Raw genomic sequence first — 19,334 nt, 5'->3', positions numbered from 1 at the left:
AACTGAGTTTAAATGTATTTGGCTAAGGTTTATGTAAACTTCCGACTTCAACTGTATATATCCCCCACCTGCTGTAACTATATGATATCATAACATGGATATCATACATTCTTAGATTTACAAATGCAATCTATGGAAAAGGATATTCATGAGGAGTCAGAGGATACTGGGGTCAATGTGGCAATGACAGCATCTGCATCCCAAATGGCACCATATTCCTTATATAGTGCACCACTTTTGACCAGAGCCTGTTCACTATATAGGGTATAAGGCACCATTTGGAATGCACAGAGTATCTATGAGGCTTCCGGCAGCCCTCATTTTCTATGCAGGGAACACACACACACACACGTGACCGTTTTGATCAAGTTAATACAAACAGGGATTTCAGCATGAACACTGGGGAAACCTATTCAATATTTAGGACTACTGGAATCCTGTTATATTATGGAGAGCCATTTAGTATCCTTTAAATGGCTTGGTTTAGTTATAGATATGTTATCAAATAACGAGATGTGCCATATTTAAAACTGATTTCACGTCACAGCAAGGCAATGGCAGAGTTATTCTAAGCACTAGGAGAATGTTAGCACCATCATGTGGTCAGTATGGTAAATTACACTTCAGGAATCAGGTTGAAATGACCATGGCTTTGGATTATAACTTCAAAACAATTTATTAGACAACAGAAAATATCACAGAGGATTCAGTGTCCTGACCAAATCAATTGGCAACATATGTTAATAATCATTTAGAATTATTTGTTAACAAAATAATGTAAGCTATTCAGAACAAGGGATGGCACACAATGATGCTACCGTTTATTAATAGTATTACGTAGACTCGCCCCAGATTAATCATTAAAACTAATGTCATATGAAAAAAATGAAATAGCTAAATTTAAATTATTCTTATGCATCAAATATAACATTCAATTAATCTTACAATGAACAAAATTAAAGAAGGTTACGACCAATTATTAGACATTGTTCAAATAATTTTAAAACATTGCACAAAATGATCAGAACAAGCCATAATCAACAAGCACTTGTACAATTCCAGTCTCATCAAACAAGTCCAGTGTAAAAACTTACTTTCAGTCAATGAGCCATAAAATACCAATTCATAACTCAAATCAACATGGTCACTGAGGTGTGGCGAGCAAGCAGTCTTTCCGGTTATTAAATTCCAGGTCCTATTGCAGAATAACAGTATCCCCACTATGACATCAATAGACATTGGTGACTGCACAGTAAGGTTCAATCGAATTCAAATCCAATTCTGTCCAGTCAGAATCAAAATCTACAATTTATGTGAACATATTATAAAACTACATTATCCTCTCATTCCTATGGTGTGTGTATTGATAAGTGCTCAGAGATAACAGATCACTCACTATGCTTCAGAGACGTAGATAAAACAAATGCTTCTTAGTGAACGTAACTCAAGCACATCCTTACAGGAGACTCCTGATAAATACTTGGCAGCCAACCAGTGTAGTGGAAGAATGACTGCTATGCAGAGTGAACACAGAACCGGGTCGCCCGGCTTGATAGTTCCATCAGGCTCACCTGAGAACAGCGGCTGTTATGGAAGCCCAACCGGGCCATGGACTGGGTTTTGACTTCGTCAAGTGCGTCTAGTGAGTTTAGCTGGATATGAGATGTCACTCTCAGTAAAACCCACTTAAAAAGTGCATTAAATTGGCAAACAAATCAAAACTAGCAGGAGTGTCAAACAGTTACAATAGAGGATTCCCATCATAGTCACGACAACCACACACAAGCAGCCAAATAAAACCTCCACATACAATATTTTCTCATCAAACCGTTTGTGGTCACACGTGTTCGACCTCATAATATAATCCTAACAAATACATATCCAACCATAATGTGATCAGGAAGTGGACAGTTCAACTATGCTAAAAATCAATAGCACCTGCATTCTAGATACTAACTGTTGGGAGAATGAAATGCCATTTATCTTAGGCATATGATTATATTACCTGTGACAGTGGACATACTGTACTTTCCTCTGCTGACTCTTGCTACGAGTATGAGGAGAGCATCATTGAACACTCAATACAACACAGTACTAATAACGGTTGGCGTCATCGTAAGAGGTCACATCTAGGTCAAAGAAGTCCTCCAGCTTCCACTGCAGGGTTTCGAAGGTGGGTCTGTCGTTCTCATTGTCCTTCCAGCAGTCAGACATGATCTCATACATCCCCTTGGGACATTGTGGTGGGCAGGGCATCCTGTAACCCGTGGGCACACGTTGGACCACCTGGTAGTTGGTCATGGCTGGAACAGTAACAGAAGGGATAATTATTATGATACTGATGTCACATAGTAACACAATGAAACCTAGGATATGCAAAAACATACACTAGTACTGCTACAGTACATGTTGGATCAGTCTAGGCTGGAAACACTCTCTGGACAATTAACTGCAATGGCAGATTGCATGCAAGTTGTACCAGGTGATGAACAGGTGCCAGATACATTTTTAACTGTTAACCAGAGGGCATGCTCCTCACTCACAACATTCCATGGTAGTAAATTACAGGATTAACACTGACTGATTTGATAAGCTTTCCTACCAAAGAGATGAACATGTTATTATGAATAGGTCTTACTTGCATAGGGCATCTGACCGAAGGTCATGATCTCATACAGCAGAATGCCGAAGGACCACACGTCAGACTTGATGGTGAACTTGTTGCCATGGATGGCTTCAGGAGCAGTCCATTTCACAGGAACTTTAGTGCCCTCTTTGGCTTCATACACATTCTCACTCTCCATCTAAAATGGCAACAAAACAAACAAAAATCTTCAATGGGCTTTAAAGAGTAGAATTAATCATTGTCATGGACTTACTACAGTTTGGTGTCATGTCTTCAAAAGAAAGAAATTGAGACTGGTCTTGAGTAACACCTTGGTGCTGAAAGGTTGACAAACAGTCAAGTCCCTCCTTGTTTTTCTTAAAAGATAAAGAGATACCCACCATGAAGACTCTGGCGAGTCCGAAGTCAGCCACCTTGCAGACGTTGTTCTCTCCCACCAGAACGTTGCGTGCCGCCAGGTCTCTGTGAATGTAGTTCTGCTGCTCCAGGTAGGCCATCCCAGAAGCCACCTGAGCAGCCATCTCTATCTGGTCCGAGACACCAAGCACCATACCCAGGTCCTTGGAGGAAGAGGCGTTGGATTCTGTCAAAATGTAACATGTTTCAAGTTAAACTGTAGTTCATTTGTATCCTGTGTAGTGAATGATTACTATGAGTATGAATGGAGTTTAGGCCATGAAACTGTGTGTATGCTAATTTAGAAAAAAATGACCTAATCAGATAAGAGGAAATTGCCTAGGATCAGAGAGCAGGGTCAGGCCCAGAACAGAAGATGGACAGGGTGTGATTCTGGCTAAACAAAGAGAGGACCATGGACATTCCACAGGGGAGCCAGAGGGAAACTCACTGGGGTCATAAAATGTATAGCTGGAGAGGTGATGCCTATAAGGGAAGAGTATAAAATGTGTTGTGAACTTTCTAAATGTATGCACTCAGCTGACTGTAACCTTGGTATTAAACACTTGAAACTTCTCTTGAGCTTTTGGTCTCAATTCCTTATTGCAAAGAGGTTGCAATAGCATTTTTCTTTTTTAACAGAGGGAAGGAAAGGACCAGGATGCGAAAAACAGACATCTCATTAAGATGAGTGCTATTGTAAAATTGTATAGTACTATGTCTAGACGTTTTTCACTTGAATAACATTCAAATATTCAACGTAACCGAGTGTGTATGCAAAAGTATGACCATGCGATTCCTTGTAAACATTTACGAAGTTTAGTTCCCAAAAAATGAGTTAGTAAATGGTTGAATGTGTGTGCACGAGACTTTGGTGAAATATGGGGAATGCAATGCAGACGGTTTCAGGGCCACCAACATCAATTTCACATGACCGCCTCAAAAGGGGGACCATCACTCTGACAGGCAATGTTACGGCACCTTTCACGCAATGGCACAGCATCTATTATGCGAGTGGACAACATCAGATAATCCAGTAATGCAACTTGTAAATATAGATGGAATTCAATGCAGTCATTTAGAGCAATGATGAAATGCACGTAATTATGTAAGGGAAAGGGGGATACCTAGTCAGGTGTACAACTGAATGCATTCAACTGAAATGTGTCTTCCGCATTTAACCCAACCCCTCTGAATCAGAGGTGCTAGAGGCTGCAATAATCAACATCCACGTCGGTCATGGAGCTTAAAGGGATAATTCAGGATTTGTACGTCTCTGTGTCAATTATGAAGGACGTTAGAGGTAGTTTTGTGAGCCAATGCTAACTACAGATAGCCCAATGACTGGAAGTCTATGGGTATTTACTAGTATGCTAGCAGATACCCATAGACTTCCAGTCATTGCACTAATGCTAGTTAGAAACTTCCTTCAAAACGCAGATACCATTTTTATGTATCCACAAGTTCATCTGACTCTGGAGAAGTTGATAAAGGGCCACATTGAAATAAAAATAAAAAAATATTGCCAAAATCATGAAGTATCACTTTTTGACTGTTGCCAAACTTTTACTTCACACCAAACTTCCCCATAACACACATCATACAAGTTCAACTTCTGCACCTTATTTAAACTCTTGCTACAGTAGGCACATTGAGATGGTGTTCTAATCTAAACATCCCGTTAAAAAGGAAGGTGCGGTGGGCTTGTACGTGGGTTAGGTTATAATGCAATACAACAGTGTTCTTACTCTGAAGGTACTCCAACAGACTGCCATTCTTCATGAGCTCTGTGATGATGTAGATGGGTTCCTCCACAGTACACACAGCGTAGAGCTGGATCAGTTTGGGGTGCCGCAGTTTCTTCATGATCTGGGCCTCCTGTAGGAAGTCCTTAGCGTCCATGGAGCCTAGGAGAATAACATGTACATGAGTTGTACTGCACAGTAACACCGGCTGCAATTTTATCTTACTTGCACTGTGACAAAGACCTTGTTAAAATAGATACAGTGCCTTCAGAAAGTATTCATACCCCTTGACTTATTCCAGTCTTGCAATACAGGCTGAATAAAAAAAATAAAAAATGTTTTTTTCCCCCCCCTCACCCATCTACACAAAATACCCCATAATGACAAAGTGAAAACATGTCTTTAGAAATGTTGCTAATTTATAGAAAATGAAATATCACATTTACATAAGTATTCACACCCGAGTCAATACATGTTAGAATCACTCTTGGCAGCAATTACAGCTGGGTAAGTCTCTAAAGAGCTTTGCACATCTGGATTGTGCAACATTTGGCCTTTATTCTTTTAACATTTCTTCAAGCTGTCAAATTGGTTGTTAATCGTTGCTAGACAACCATTTTCAGGTCTTGCCATAGATTTGAAAGTAGATTTAAGCCAAAACTAACTCGGCCACTCACTGTCTCCTTGGTAAGCAACTCCAGTGTAGATTTGACCTTGTGTTTTAGGTTACTGTCATGCTCTGCGGAAACTGATATAGGAAGGACACCTGTATCTTTGTAGTGACTGGGTGTATTGACACACCATCCAAAGCGTAATTAATACCGTCACCATGCTCAAAAGGGACATTCAATGTCTGCTTTCTTTTTTAACGCATCTACCAATAGGTGCCCTTCTTTGAGAGGCACTGGAAGACCTCCCTGGTCTTTTTAAATGCAATGCTCGACTGAAGGACCTTACAGGTAATTTTATGTGGGGTACAGAGATGAGGTGGTCATTCAAAATTCCTTCGACCTCATGGCTTGGTTTTCGCTCTGACATGAACTGTCAACTGTGGGACCTTACATAGACAAGTGTGTGCCTTTCCAAATTATGCATCCTGTTTCCATTGATCATCCTTGAGATGTTTCTACAACTTGATTGGAGTCCACCTGTGGTAAATTCAATTGATTGGACATTATTTGGAAAAGCACACACCTGTCTGTATAAGGTCCCACAGTTGACAGTGCATGTCAGAGCAAAAACCAAGCCATGAGGTCAAAGGAATTGTCCGTAGAGCTCCGAGACAGGATTGCGTTGAGGCACAGATCTGGGGAAGGGTACCAAAAAAATGTCTGCAGCATTGAAGGTCCCCAAGAACACAGGTCCCATCATTCTTAAAATGGAAGAAGTGTTCAACCACCAAGACTCCTCCTAGAGCTGGCAGCCCAGCCAAATTGAGCAATCTGGGGAGAAGGGCCTTGGTCAGGGAGGTGACCAAGAACCAGGTGGTCACTGACACAGCTCTAGAGTTCCTCTGTGCAGATGGGAGAACCTTCCAGAAGGACAACCATCTCAGCAGCACTCCACCAATCAGGCCTTTATGGTAGAGTGGCCAGACGGAAGCCCCTCCTCAGTAAAAAGGCACATGAAAGCCCGCTAGGAGTTTGAAACATGATTCTCTCGTCTGATGAAACCAAGATCGAACTCTTTGGCCTGAATGACAAGCGTCATATCTGGAGGAAACCTGGCACCATCCTGATGGTGAAGCATGGTGGTGGTAGCATTATCACCCTTTATCCTCCTAACAAAATGGATGGTCAATATTGCCAAACAGTTCTATTTTGTTTCATCAGACCAGAGGACATTTCTCCAAAAAGTAAGATCTTTGTCCCCATCAGTTTCAAACCGTAGTCTGGCTTTTTTTTAATGACGGTTTTGGAGCAGTGGCTTCTTCCTTGCTGAGCGGCCTTTCAGGTTATGTCGATATAGGACTCGTTTTACTGTGGATATAGATACTTTTGTACCCGTTTCCTCCAGCATCTTCACAAGGTCCTTTGCTGTTGTTCTGGGATTGATTTGAGCTTGTCACACCAAAGTACGTTCATCTCTAGGAGACAGAATGCGTCTCCTTCCTGAGCAGTATGACGGCTGCGTGGTCCCATGGTGTTTATACTTGCGTACTATTGCTTGTACAGATGAACGTGTTACCTTCAGGCGTTTGGAAATTGATCCCAAGGATGAACCAGACTTGTGGAGGTCTACAATTGTTTTTCTGAGGTCTTGGCTGATATTTTTTCATTTTCCCATGATGTCAAGCAAAGAGGCACTGAGTTAGGTAGCCCTTGAAATACATCCCCAGGTACACCTCCAATTGACTCAAATTATGTCAATTTGCCTATCAGAAGCTTCTAAAGCCATGACATTTTCTGGAATTTTCCAAGCTGTTTAAAGGCACAGTCAACAATGTATGTAATCTTCTGACACACTAAAATTGTGATACAGTGAATTATAAGTGAAATAATCTGTCTGTAAACAATTTTTGGAAAAATTACTTGTGTCATGCACAAAGTAGATGTCCTAACCAACTTGCCAAAACTATAGTTTGTTAACAAGAAATTTGTGGAGTGGTTAAAAAAATGAGTTTTAATGACTCCAACCTAAGTGTATGTAAACTTCTGACTTCAACTGTGTGTGTATATACATATATAATAAATCACTTTATTTCAAATCCATGATTATCTTCTATTATATATATATATATATAATATATATAATAGAAGATAATCATGGATTTGAAATAAAGTGATTTTCTGGGTTTGAATCCAGTGTTTGTGCAAAACAGGCCATTTACCATGTTTCAGGGTCTTCACTGCTACTGCAGTGGTGTCGTTCCAGATGCCTTCATAGACTTCTCCAAATTGTCCAGCGCCCAGTTTCTTCAGCAGTTTGACAGACGACCGGTCAATCTCCCAGTGGTCAGCTGTGTTGTAGGACAGACCGTGGGTTTGAGGAGCCTCCATCTGACAGGAGAGAGATGCAACATTAAGACCATAAGAAGAGTCAGAACAGACCTGACAAACTGTCCTCTCTATATTTCAGTAAAACCACATTACTGTTGTTCTATTGTCCTTTGTGAACGGTTGATGGCGCTAACCACTCATCGGCCAGTTTATTCGGTATGCCACCCCATTCACGAAAATGGATCGCTCCTACTGACTGAGTCACGTGGCCTGCTATATAAAGCAGGCAGACTGGCATTCAGTTACTGTTCGATTGAATGTTAGAAATAGACTAAACAAATGACCTAAGCGACTGAACGTGATATGATCGTCTGTGCCAGGCGGGCTGGATCCAGTATCTCAGAAACTGCTGCCCTCCTGGGATTTCCACGCCCCAGTGTTTAGGGGTTTACCGAGAATGGTGCGACAAACAAAAAACATCCACAAACAGACAAACAACGCAGCAGTACAACAGTGGTGTGCAGAACGGCATCTCGGAACGCACAACTCATCGATCCTTGTCACGGATGGGCTGTTGCAACAGACGACCACACGGGGCTTTACTACTATCAGCTAAAACAAGAACACGTGCCCACTGGGGCCAGTTAACACCAACACTGGACAATTGAGTGGAAAAATATCGCCTGGAAAATGAGAGCGAGTTCAGTTTACTTGAGTGGCCTGTGCAGCCAACAGACCTCAACCAAATAAAGCATCTTTCGGATGAAAAGGAACAGGGTGTTCGCAGCATGAATGTACCACTGTCTAATCTACAGCAACGGTGTGATGCCATCGCTTCAGCATGAACCAACATTCCTATGTAATGTTTCCGACACCTTGTAGAATGCCCGGAGAATTCAGGCTGTTCTGGGGGCAAAGGGGGGGTCCGACCCAGTACTAGATGGGTGTACCTAATAAACTGGCAAGTGAGTGTATATGGTTGACACTGAAAATTATCAGGCTAATGCATTAGACCCAATATTTGAAGGGTGTTTCTGTCAACTAGATATCTTTAGCAAATTTGCCAGGCAATGTTTTGGTTCATGAATTCAGATCAAAAAGGTTGCTAAACATATGTGCTTAATCACAGTCACATGATAGTTAAAAGAAAGTAAATACCTTTTTACATGGTTCAAGCAAACGCACACAGAGACCATCCTCCAGTTTTGAATAGTGTTCCACTAACTCCCTCAGAGTCAGAAAGCTCCTAGATCTTGACACATAGTAGCCTCCAGTGTCCAGCTTCCTTACTTTGTAGTGCTTCACGTTGCCCATGTCCAACACTGAAAGATACATCAAAAAGCATAAGGGCACAATACTAAAACAAGAGAACGATGACAGTAAAATCAACTAAAACCATGCTAATCTGTGCCGAATTGTAAATGAATGGGGAAACTATCATATTGAAATCTGTTTACAGTACATGGCCGTTATGACAAATGACTTAACCCTGGGCTGACCACATTAAAAACACTATTTTGGGTGATTTGACTGAACTTATGTATTTGTCTAGACATTCAAACATTACATAATTAATGTACCATTATAAATAGTGATGTGTGAAAAAAAAATTGCAATATTTTTGGACGATATTATATAGATACTTTGACTCCAAGCATCAATCTGTATAAAATATATACGTATCGTTAAGTCTGCAGTACCTGCGCCAAAACGCAGGTATTTTTCATCTCTCACACACACACACACACATATATAATAATAACAACTTTATTTTTGTTGTGTTTTCCATAACTTATCAAAACTAATTTTGTCATGTTCCCTCATCTCACTATAGCAGACATATACAGCGCCTTCAGAAAGTATTCACATCCCTTCACTTTTTCCACATTGTTGTGTTACAGCCTGAATTTAAAATTGATTAAGTTTAGATTTTTGGGGGTCAAAAGCCTACAAACAATACCCCATAATGTCAAAGTGGAATTATACTTTTTTTGAAATGTTTACAAATTAATTAAAAATTAAAAGCTAACATGTTTAGTCGAAGTATTCAACCCCTTTGATATAGTAAACCTAAATAGGTTCAGGAGTAAAAATTTGCTTAACAAGTCACATAAGTTGCATGGGCTCACTGTGTGCAATAAGTGTCGAATGACTACCTCATCTCTGTACCCCACACATAAAATTATCGGTAAGGTCCCTCAGTCCAGCAGTGAATTTCAAACACAGATTCAACCACAAAGACCAAGGAGGTTTTCCAATGCCTCACAAAGAATGGCACCCATTGGTAGAAAGAAAATATATACAGTATACAGATCCACACATCCTTCCCAACTCAAGTTGCTGGAGAGGAAGGAAACCACTCAGTGATTTCACAATGGGGCAACTGGTGACTTTAAAACAGTTAGAAATTAACGGCTGTGATAGGAGAACACTGAGGATGGATCAACAACATTGTAGTTACTTCACACTGTCAATTAGGTTACTATTGTGAAAAGGAAACCTGTACAGAATAAAAATATTCCAAAACATGCATCCTGTTTGCAACAAGATACTAAACTAATACTTCAACAAATGTGGCACAGCAATTCACTTTTGGTCCTGAATACAAAGTGTTATGTTTGCGGCAAATCCAATACAACAGATTACTGAGCACCTCTCCTTATTTTTAAGCATAGTGGTGACCGCATCATGTTATGAGTGTGTTTGTACACGTTAAGGGCTGGGGAATTTTTCCCGATAAAAAAAATAAACAGAAAGGAGCTAAGCACAGGCAAAATCCTAGAGGAAAAACTGGTTCAGTCTGGTTCCACCAGAAACTGGATAGATGATCTCACCTTTCAGCAGGACAATAACCTAAAACACAAGGCCAAATCTACACGAGCTGCTCACAAAGAAGACAGTGAATGCTTCGGAGTTGGCCGAGTTACAGTTTTGACTTAAATCTACTTGAAAATGTATGACAAGACCTGAAAATGGTTGTCTAGCAATGATCAACAACCAATTTGACAGAGCTTGAAGAATTTTTTAAAGATTAATGGGCAAATGTAATCGCTGCCAAAGGTGCTTCTACAAAGTATTGACACAGGGGTGTGAATACTCATGTAAAATTTGATATTTCTGTATTTCATTTTCAATAAATGTAAAAAAAAATAATAAGTATATATCCTAAAAACATGTTTTCACTGTCATTATGGTTTGTATGAGAAGAAAAAAAGCAATTTAATAAATGTTGAATTCAGGCTGTAACAAATTAAATGTGGAATAAGTCAAGGGGTATGAATACTTTCTGAAGGCACTGTAGTGAGAAATGTTGGAACATCAAATCGCAAATTATAAACATGTACAGTAGAGGCAGATAGCAACACAATTGTACTATCCTGTAATCAGGTTGCTATGCCATTATTGCTTCTGCAGAGACTAAGTTTACAGCCAACTGTTAATGTATAATCAAGGGACTTTTTCTGTCAGACTGACAGGGAATGGCCAGCCAGACTCATGTGGTCCTAGGTGATGTTAGCAGTCTCTTTGAGAGCAGAGGCATATGTTTGTTTACTTTGAGACCTTGAACCTTCAATCACGTCAGTGGACTTATGAGAAACTGTGATTTACACAGAACAAATTGGGGATTGTTCAGGAATGAGGAAACGACTTGTGTTTTTTGTGCATCGAGTTCCCTTCTCATACCAGTAACAGAAATAGATTGATCACAATAAAACCATAAAATGCATTCCTGAACAATAAAGCTAAGTCAGAAAAAATAGACAGACATTACAAAGTCATTCTAAACCTAATACGAGTATTGTGAGTATACTGATCTGTGTACATCTTTGGTAGTATACAGGTTTGACCTGTAGTCTCTTGCAGATGCGACAAGTTCAAGAACATGAGGCTGAGATTTACCTGAGAGTGAGAGCTCTCCTTTCTGACTCTCACAGTGTCTGATGAGGAAGGCTCCATGCTGGTTCCCCTCTGACAGAAGCAGCTTCTCAGCATCCAGTCTCTTGGTGTCTGCAAAGTACCATCTGTATACCAGAACAGGAGGAAACAACTCAACAGCAGCATCAAAGTATGACAGCAACCCATGCCTTGGTTGTTTACCTGACACCTATATATATATATATTAGCATTGACCCGCTTCATATCCAGATCATCTATAAGTAACATCATTGAGTTACACAATCAAGTTTTAAATACTTCCTGTTCAAATCATCCTAAAGTGTGATTCATGAACATGCTAATATTAGGTGCCATTGACTTGGATGTGGGAGGTCCGTGGGTGGCTTTTGACCATTTCTTTGGATTCCTCATGTCTAAATCAATGTTAGAAAATGGTTTGGTCAAAATGGGATGTAACATACTACATTTATTGAATATTATATGAATCCTATAAAAATAAATGGCCAATGTGGATGTAATCAATCCGCTGAAAGGCCCAGTCCTGTCAAAACTGTGGTTTTCATATATACTGCTCAAAAAAATAAAGGGAACACTTAAACAACACATCCTAGATCTGAATGAAATAAATAATCTTATTAAATACTTTTTTCTTTACATAGTTGAATGTGCTGACAACAAAATCACACAAAAATAATCAATGGAAATCCAATTTATCAACCCATGGAGGTCTGGATTTGGAGTCACACTCAAAATTAAAGTGGAAAACCGCACTACAGGCTGATCCAACTTTGATGTAATGTCCTTAAAACAAGTCAAAATGAGGCTCAGTAGTGTGTGTGGCCTCCACGTGCCTGTATGACCTCCCTACAACGCCTGGGCATGCTCCTGATGAGGTGGCGGATGGTCTCCTGAGGGATCTCCTCCCAGACCTGGACTAAAGCATCCGCCAACTCCTGGACAGTCTGTGGTGCAACGTGGCGTTGGTGGATGGAGCGAGACATGATGTCCCAGATGTGCTCAATTGGATTCAGGTCTGGGGAATGGGCGGGCCAGTCCATAGCATCAATGCCTTCCTCTTGCAGGAACTGCTGACACACTCCAGCCACATGAGGTCTAGCATTGTCTTGCATTAGGAGGAACCCAGGGCCAACCGCACCAGCATATGGTCTCACAAGGCGTCTGAGGATCTCATCTCGGTACCTAATGGCAGTCAGGCTACCTCTGGCGAGCACATGGAGGGCTGTGCGGCCCCCCAAAGAAATGCCACCCCACACCATGACTGACCCACCGCCAAACCGGTCATGCTGGAGGATGTTGCAGGCAGCAGAACGTTCTCCACAGCGTCTCCAGACTCTGTCACATCTGTCACATGTGCTCAGTGTGAACCTGCTTTCATCTGTGAAGAGCACAGGGCGCCAGTGGCGAATTTGCCAATCTTGGTGTTCTCTGGCAAATGCCAAACGTCCTGCACGGTGTTGGGCTGTAAGCACAACCCCCACGTGTGGACGTCGGGCACCCATACCACCCTCATGGAGTCTGTTTCTGACCGTTTGAGCAGACACATGCACATTTGTGGCCTGCTGGAGGTCATTTTGCAGGGCTCTGGCAGTGCTTCTCCTGCTCCTCCTTGCACAAAGGTGGAGGTAGCGGTCCTGCTGCTGGGTTGTTGCCCTCCTACGGCCTCCTCCACGTCTCCTGATGTACTGGCCTGTCTCCTGGTAGCGCCTCCATGCTCTGGACACTACGCTGACAGACACAGCAAACCTTCTTGCCACAGCTCACATTGATGTGCCATCCTGGATGAGCTGCACTACCTGAGCCACTTGTGTGGGTTGTAGACTCCGTATCATGCTACCACTAGAGTGAAAGCACCACCAGCATTCAAAAGTGACCAAAACATCAGCCAGGAAGCATAGGAACTGAGAAGTGGTCTGTGGTCCCCACCTGCAGAACCACTCCTTTATTGGGGGTGTCTTGCTAATTGCCTATAATTTCCACCTGTTGTCTATTCCATTTGCACAACAGCATGTGAAATTTATTGTCAATCAGTGTTGCTTCCTAAGTGGACAGTTTGATTTCACAGAAGTGTGATTGACTTGGAGTTACATTGTGTAGTTTAAGTGTTCCCTTTATTTTTTTGAGCAGTGTATATCTCTACACTATGGAGGTTGGAATATTACTGCGAAATTGATGATTATGCTATTTCTGGTGTAAGAGCTGTTTGAAAAGGCAGCTTGAAATGTCAGTCTGTTTTGTTGGGATGGTGTTTTGGCCTACCTGGTGATGTCACCAGTTAGGCCAAAACTGTAGGTGGCGGGTAGCCCTGAAGTGGCAGGTAGCCTAGTGGTTAGAGCATTGGGCCAGTAACCAAAAGGTTGCTAGATCGAATCCCCGAGCTGACAAGGTAAAATAAATCTGTCGTTCTGCCCCTGAACAAGGCAGTTAACCCAGTGTTCCTAGGCTGTCATTGTAAATAAGAATTTGTTCTTAACTGACTTGCCTAGTTAAATAAAGGATCAATCACCAGGCGGTAAATTAGTTAATAAATCAATAAGAAAAAAGTTCCAATCCTCTGCCAATAACATCTAGTTTTCCCCTCCCCACTGTGACCAATCCCAGACAGTCCTAGCAAAAATCTTGCTTGAGAAATTGCGCTGTTATTTTTTAAATTGTTTTTTACAATTAACAGAAAACACGTGACAGTAAGGCACTTAATTGTTCCCCTGAAATGATTTGATATTGAGATTTAAAAAAATAAAAAAATAAATACAGCTGCATTGGTACCGTACTCTACACATCCTCTAATCAAGTTAAATCAGGTTACGAACAGTGTATATGAGCCACTCTGTGATACTTCAGGGAAAGTACTTCTAATTACCAAGACAAAACCCTCTCAACATTTTCCCAGTCAGAGACAGTGTGGGAAAAAAACCCATCTGGAAACACGTGACTGCAGCTGAACGGAAAGCAGTTTCATGGGGAAGAGCAACAGGATAAGACGACAACATGGGTGAGTCACAGCCAAGAGTACTGATGTTGTTCAGAAGATGGACACCCTAGACCCCCTCCAATTTGCTTACCGACCCAATAGGTCCACAGACGACGCAATCACCGTCACACTGCACACTACCCTAACCCATCTGGACAAGAGGAATACCTATGTAAGAATGCTGTTCATCAATTACAGCTCAGTATTTAACACCATAGTACCCTCCAAACTCGTCATTAAGCTCGAGACCCTGGGTCTCGACCCCGCCCTGTGCAACTGGGTCCTGGACTTCCTGACAGGCAACCCCCAGGTGGCGAGGGTAGGTTACAACATCTCCACCCCGCTGATCTCAACACTGGGGCCCCACAAGGGTGCGTTCTCAGCCATCTCCTGTACTCCCTGTTCACCCACGACTGCGTGGCCATGCACGCATCCAACTCAATCATCAAGTTTGCAGACGACACTACCGTGGTAGTGTCGTTACCAACAACGATGAGACGGCCTACAGGGAGGAGGTGAGGGCCCTCGGAGTGTGGTGTCAGGAAAATAACCTCACACTCAATGTCAACAAAACAAAAGAGATGATCGTGGACTTCAGGAAACAGCAGAGGGAGCAGCACCCTATCTACATTGACGGGACAGTAGTGGAGAGGGTGGAGAGTTTTAAGTTCCTCGGCGTACACATCACAGACAAACTGAAATGGTCCACCCACACAGACAGCGTGGTGAAGAAGGCATAGAAGCGCCTCTTCAACCTCAGGAGGCTGAAGAAATTTGGCTTGTCACCAAAAACACTCAAACTTTTACAGATGCACAATCGAGAGCATCCTGTCGGGCTGTATCACCGCCTGGTACGGCAACTGCTCCGCCCACAACCGGAAGGCTCTCCAGAGGGTAGTGAGGTCTGCACAACGCATCACCGGGTGCAAACTACCTGCCCTCCAGGACACCTACACCACCCGATGTCACAGGAAGGCCAAAAAGATCATCAAGGACAGCAACCACCCGAGCCACTGCCTGTTCACCCCGCTATCATCCAGAAGGAGAGGTCAGTACAGGTGCATCAAAGCTGGGACCGAGAGACTGAAAAACAGCTTCTATCTCAAGGCCATCAGACTGTTAAACAGCCATCACTAACATTGAGTGGCTGCTGCCAACATACTGACTCAACTCAAGTCACTTTAATAATGGGAAAATTGATGTAATCAATTTATCACTTGCCACATTATATTACATCATGTTTACATAACCTACATTATTCATCTCATATACTGTACGCCATACCATCTACTGCATCTTGATGTAATTAGATGTATCACTAGCCACTTTAAACAATGCCACTTGATATGTTTTCATAACCTACATTACTCATCTCATATGTATATACTGTACTCCATACCATCTATTACATCGTGCTTATGCCATTCAGCCATCACTCATTTATATATTTTTATGTACATATTCATATTCATTAATTTACACTTGTGTATACAAGGTAGTTGTGGAATTTGTAGATTACTTGTTAGATAATACTGCATGGTCGGAACTAGAAGCACAAGCATTTCTCTACACTTGCATTAACACCTGCTAACCATGTGTATGTGACAAATACATTTGATTTGATTTTGACCAAGAAACCCAGAGTGTTTGGTTTCGACATAGTGACGTTTTACTCTCAGTCATGTCACGCCAAGTGCAATTGCCTTGCTAAACCAGTTTCTTTCTATATTTAGCCAGTACACTTGTATGGTGTTTTGATGCTACACATGGTTGTAAACAGTATGAAACAGCTACATGTACAATTAATATTTTTAGGGTTGGACCTCTGCATTTTCCTCTGTGATCTGGGGAATTATTAACTAATCCATTGTACTTCCTGGTCATTGACAATCATTAACCAGTTTGACCTCCGACTTAGGTCTACACACGCAACGGCACCAATAGCGTGGCATTTGCCTATTGACCAAATCTGTTCACAATATCTAAAGTAGGCCTGCATTAAACCAAACTAGTGCTTTACCATTTTCAAAACAATTACATTACTGTAGCCTGTCAACAGCTGGTTAGTCGTGTATAATGTGTTTGTTAAGGAGTAGTCACCCAAATCTGAGGCCTCATCTAAAACTAGATTATATTAATCCATAAACCACCAACATTGTGACTCATATTCCACAACTCTGGCTTTAGCAATTCTTTCAATTGGCATAATAAACACACACCAGAATGTACCAAGGCTATCTAGAACATGCTCATTCTCATAAACTGTGAATTTATGCAAATATTTGCCAAATCCATCTTGGAATGGTCCAGTTGTTTAAGGGATAACAACAGGTCAGTTATGGTGGTTAATCAAATAACCACAACAGAAGTGTGTAGGATAGTGTCCCCTTCAAAAAATGATGGTAAAGTGATCAGTGGGATCATGGGTAAATAAGTCTCTTTTGAACATGCATCAAGTCTGTGTGGGAGTCTATGCCAATACTGCTTTTATTCTGGCAACAAGTAACCCAATATCCATAATAAGTAAAGATGATTTAGTGATGTCGACTGAATTGGAATAGGCTACCCTACTGTATAACTGAATAATGATCCAATGTACTTTTCTGTAGCCTATTCAGTTCTCTTCACTTCTTTGAATGAAGCCACAGAAACACCGGCATTCTTCAAACTTTACCGGTTGCTGTTCTAGTATAGCCTACTACAGTATGTCAAGCATTTCAACAGAACAATAGATCCAGTGCATCATTTTGTGAATGTAGGCTACTTACGGCTCAGCGTCCAGACTCTCCACAGGTGCCACATAATTGGCTGGAATGTAACCCTCCTTGGCAGCTGAAATTCCAGTGAGCGCTTTTGCATACCACCAATCGCCAGCACTTTTTTCCAAAGCTTCTAACTTGTCCCCAGCATTGAAACTCAAGTCCTCCTCCGTTCGGGCGGTATAATCATAGAGAGCGATATAAACGTATCCCGGTTTCTCAAGGGGTATAGGTGGCAAAGCCCTGTTTTTGGGACCCTGCGCGTGATCATTTTTAATCACCACGATTTCTCTCTTTTCAGTCGCCGACTCTGAATCTGACCGTGGTTTATTAAAACACGGGAAAACAGTCTGACAACACAAAAAACACTTCTCTCGAATTTCCATTGTGAAGACTCCCGGGTTAATCGCACTAAATCATTTTGTGATCAAATAAAATGTAAGAGTTATATTTTTGCGCTCATATTCCATTGCGGTTCGAATAAATTTTTCACATCATGATTTGGATCCTAGAAAGTTTGACTCACTCCCCAAACACTTGTCAAACCTGGTCTTTAGACTGGAATACAATTTAGTGCACAGAAACACACACTGACTAGCAGTAAAATAAAACGATTTATTGCCCGAGGCCAACTCACCGAATCACAGTGTTTCCTGGTTACCTTTATGTCTCATTCACCTGGTGAATATGGTGTAATTGCAGACCGAAATTCCAGGCGTTTCTTGATGTGGGTGTTCCCTCATATCAGTAAACGCCCATTGATAACTGCCATTGGTCAGTTCCAGTGTTATGGAGACTGATGGTTTCTCGACATATTTGAGGTGCATTCAGTTCGCTTGAACATTTGCTGCGTTACGGAACGGTTTGTACTGGACTACACGGTTCCACAAAACGTTCAGAGGTACGTTTGTTCTGGTTTGGTGGGTGTGGCTTGAAGTAACGAGTAACGTATTTAATGGGCAGTGGCCATGCTGACAGCCCCAAACCCTCTCAGTTTTTCAACCCGTCGTTCAGTATTGCACCATTTCTGTTCAATTGTATTTGCATTTATTCGGTATCCCCATTACAGCAGCTACTCTTCCTGGGGTCCAATCACATTAAGGCACTTACACCACACATAAAACAAAAGATAAAATAGTACATCATATATCATATAATATTATTACACCACTACATATTTACAATACAAAATGTAGATCCAGAGGTTGATTTGTTTACATAGAATGTTAGGATAACTAACATGGCAGGTGTGAATAACTAACCTCTCAGGTTAGGATAACTAACATGGCAGGTTAAGTAAAATAGCGTGGCAGGTTAGGAGACTGAGGTTAAGGTTAGGAAAAGGGTTAGGGTTAAATAAATATATTACTATTTATTTAATATTGCAGATAGATTGTAGCTTCTATCAATGTCATTGTCTGCATCATTTCCAATCCCCAAAATATTCTTTATTTGTAAATATATTATTTTAAATATACATATTTTTTTAAATATATTTTCCTCAAGTATTATTTTCAGATAACCCTACCATCCCTCCCCTAATTGGAGTAAACAAAGTAAATATATTTTCCTTCTTTATTTTTTCACCTAAACCTACCACCCCTCCCCTAATTGGAGTAAACTAATGGAAAACAATACTTAGGCTTCCACTTCCAGCATATACATACTACATACATTTCACGGACAGTATATTTTACATTAGTTATCTTTGTTTGTTTTTAGTCCCAGCCTGCTCTCAACCCCTCCCATCTATTTCTGAAGACCACCCAGTTTTGATTTCTGCCATATATTTTCCTACTGTGCTGTGATGTTCCACAAAAGTTCTGAACCTTTCTATTCTCATAGTTTCTACAGATTGTAAATTAAAGATAAACACCTTTCCTAAGAGTATTATTATATTATTGATCGATTGACCCTACAATGCTACAGTTGCAGTGGAGGCTGCTGAGAGGAGGACGGCTCATAGTAATGGCTGGAATGGCA

The 19,334-nt window shown here is 41.2% G+C and overlaps 1 protein-coding gene across 1 annotated transcript; it reads right to left on the bottom strand.

Annotated features, from left to right (window-relative positions):
• Positions 1–657: 657 nt before the first annotated feature.
• On the bottom strand, positions 658–18,027 carry LOC106571322 (tyrosine-protein kinase FRK). Its single transcript, XM_014144260.3, has 8 exons — positions 17,361–18,027; positions 11,607–11,728; positions 8,865–9,028; positions 7,598–7,766; positions 4,771–4,929; positions 3,007–3,209; positions 2,639–2,804; positions 658–2,303 (listed from the first exon to the last, which is right to left on the bottom strand). Exons 1-8 carry the CDS (start codon positions 17,735–17,737, stop codon positions 2,095–2,097), a joined length of 1,569 nt encoding a protein of 522 aa, XP_013999735.3. The 5' UTR covers positions 17,738–18,027; the 3' UTR covers positions 658–2,094.
• Positions 18,028–19,334: the final 1,307 nt, after the last annotated feature.

The sequence above is a fragment of the Salmo salar genome, chromosome 15 (genome assembly GCF_965601325.2).
Source record: "Salmo salar chromosome 15, fSalSal1, whole genome shotgun sequence".
Classification (NCBI taxonomy): Eukaryota; Metazoa; Chordata; class Actinopteri; order Salmoniformes; family Salmonidae; genus Salmo; species Salmo salar.
The sequence above is the reverse complement of the archived record's forward strand: the minus strand, read 5'-3'. Positions and strand labels throughout refer to the sequence as shown.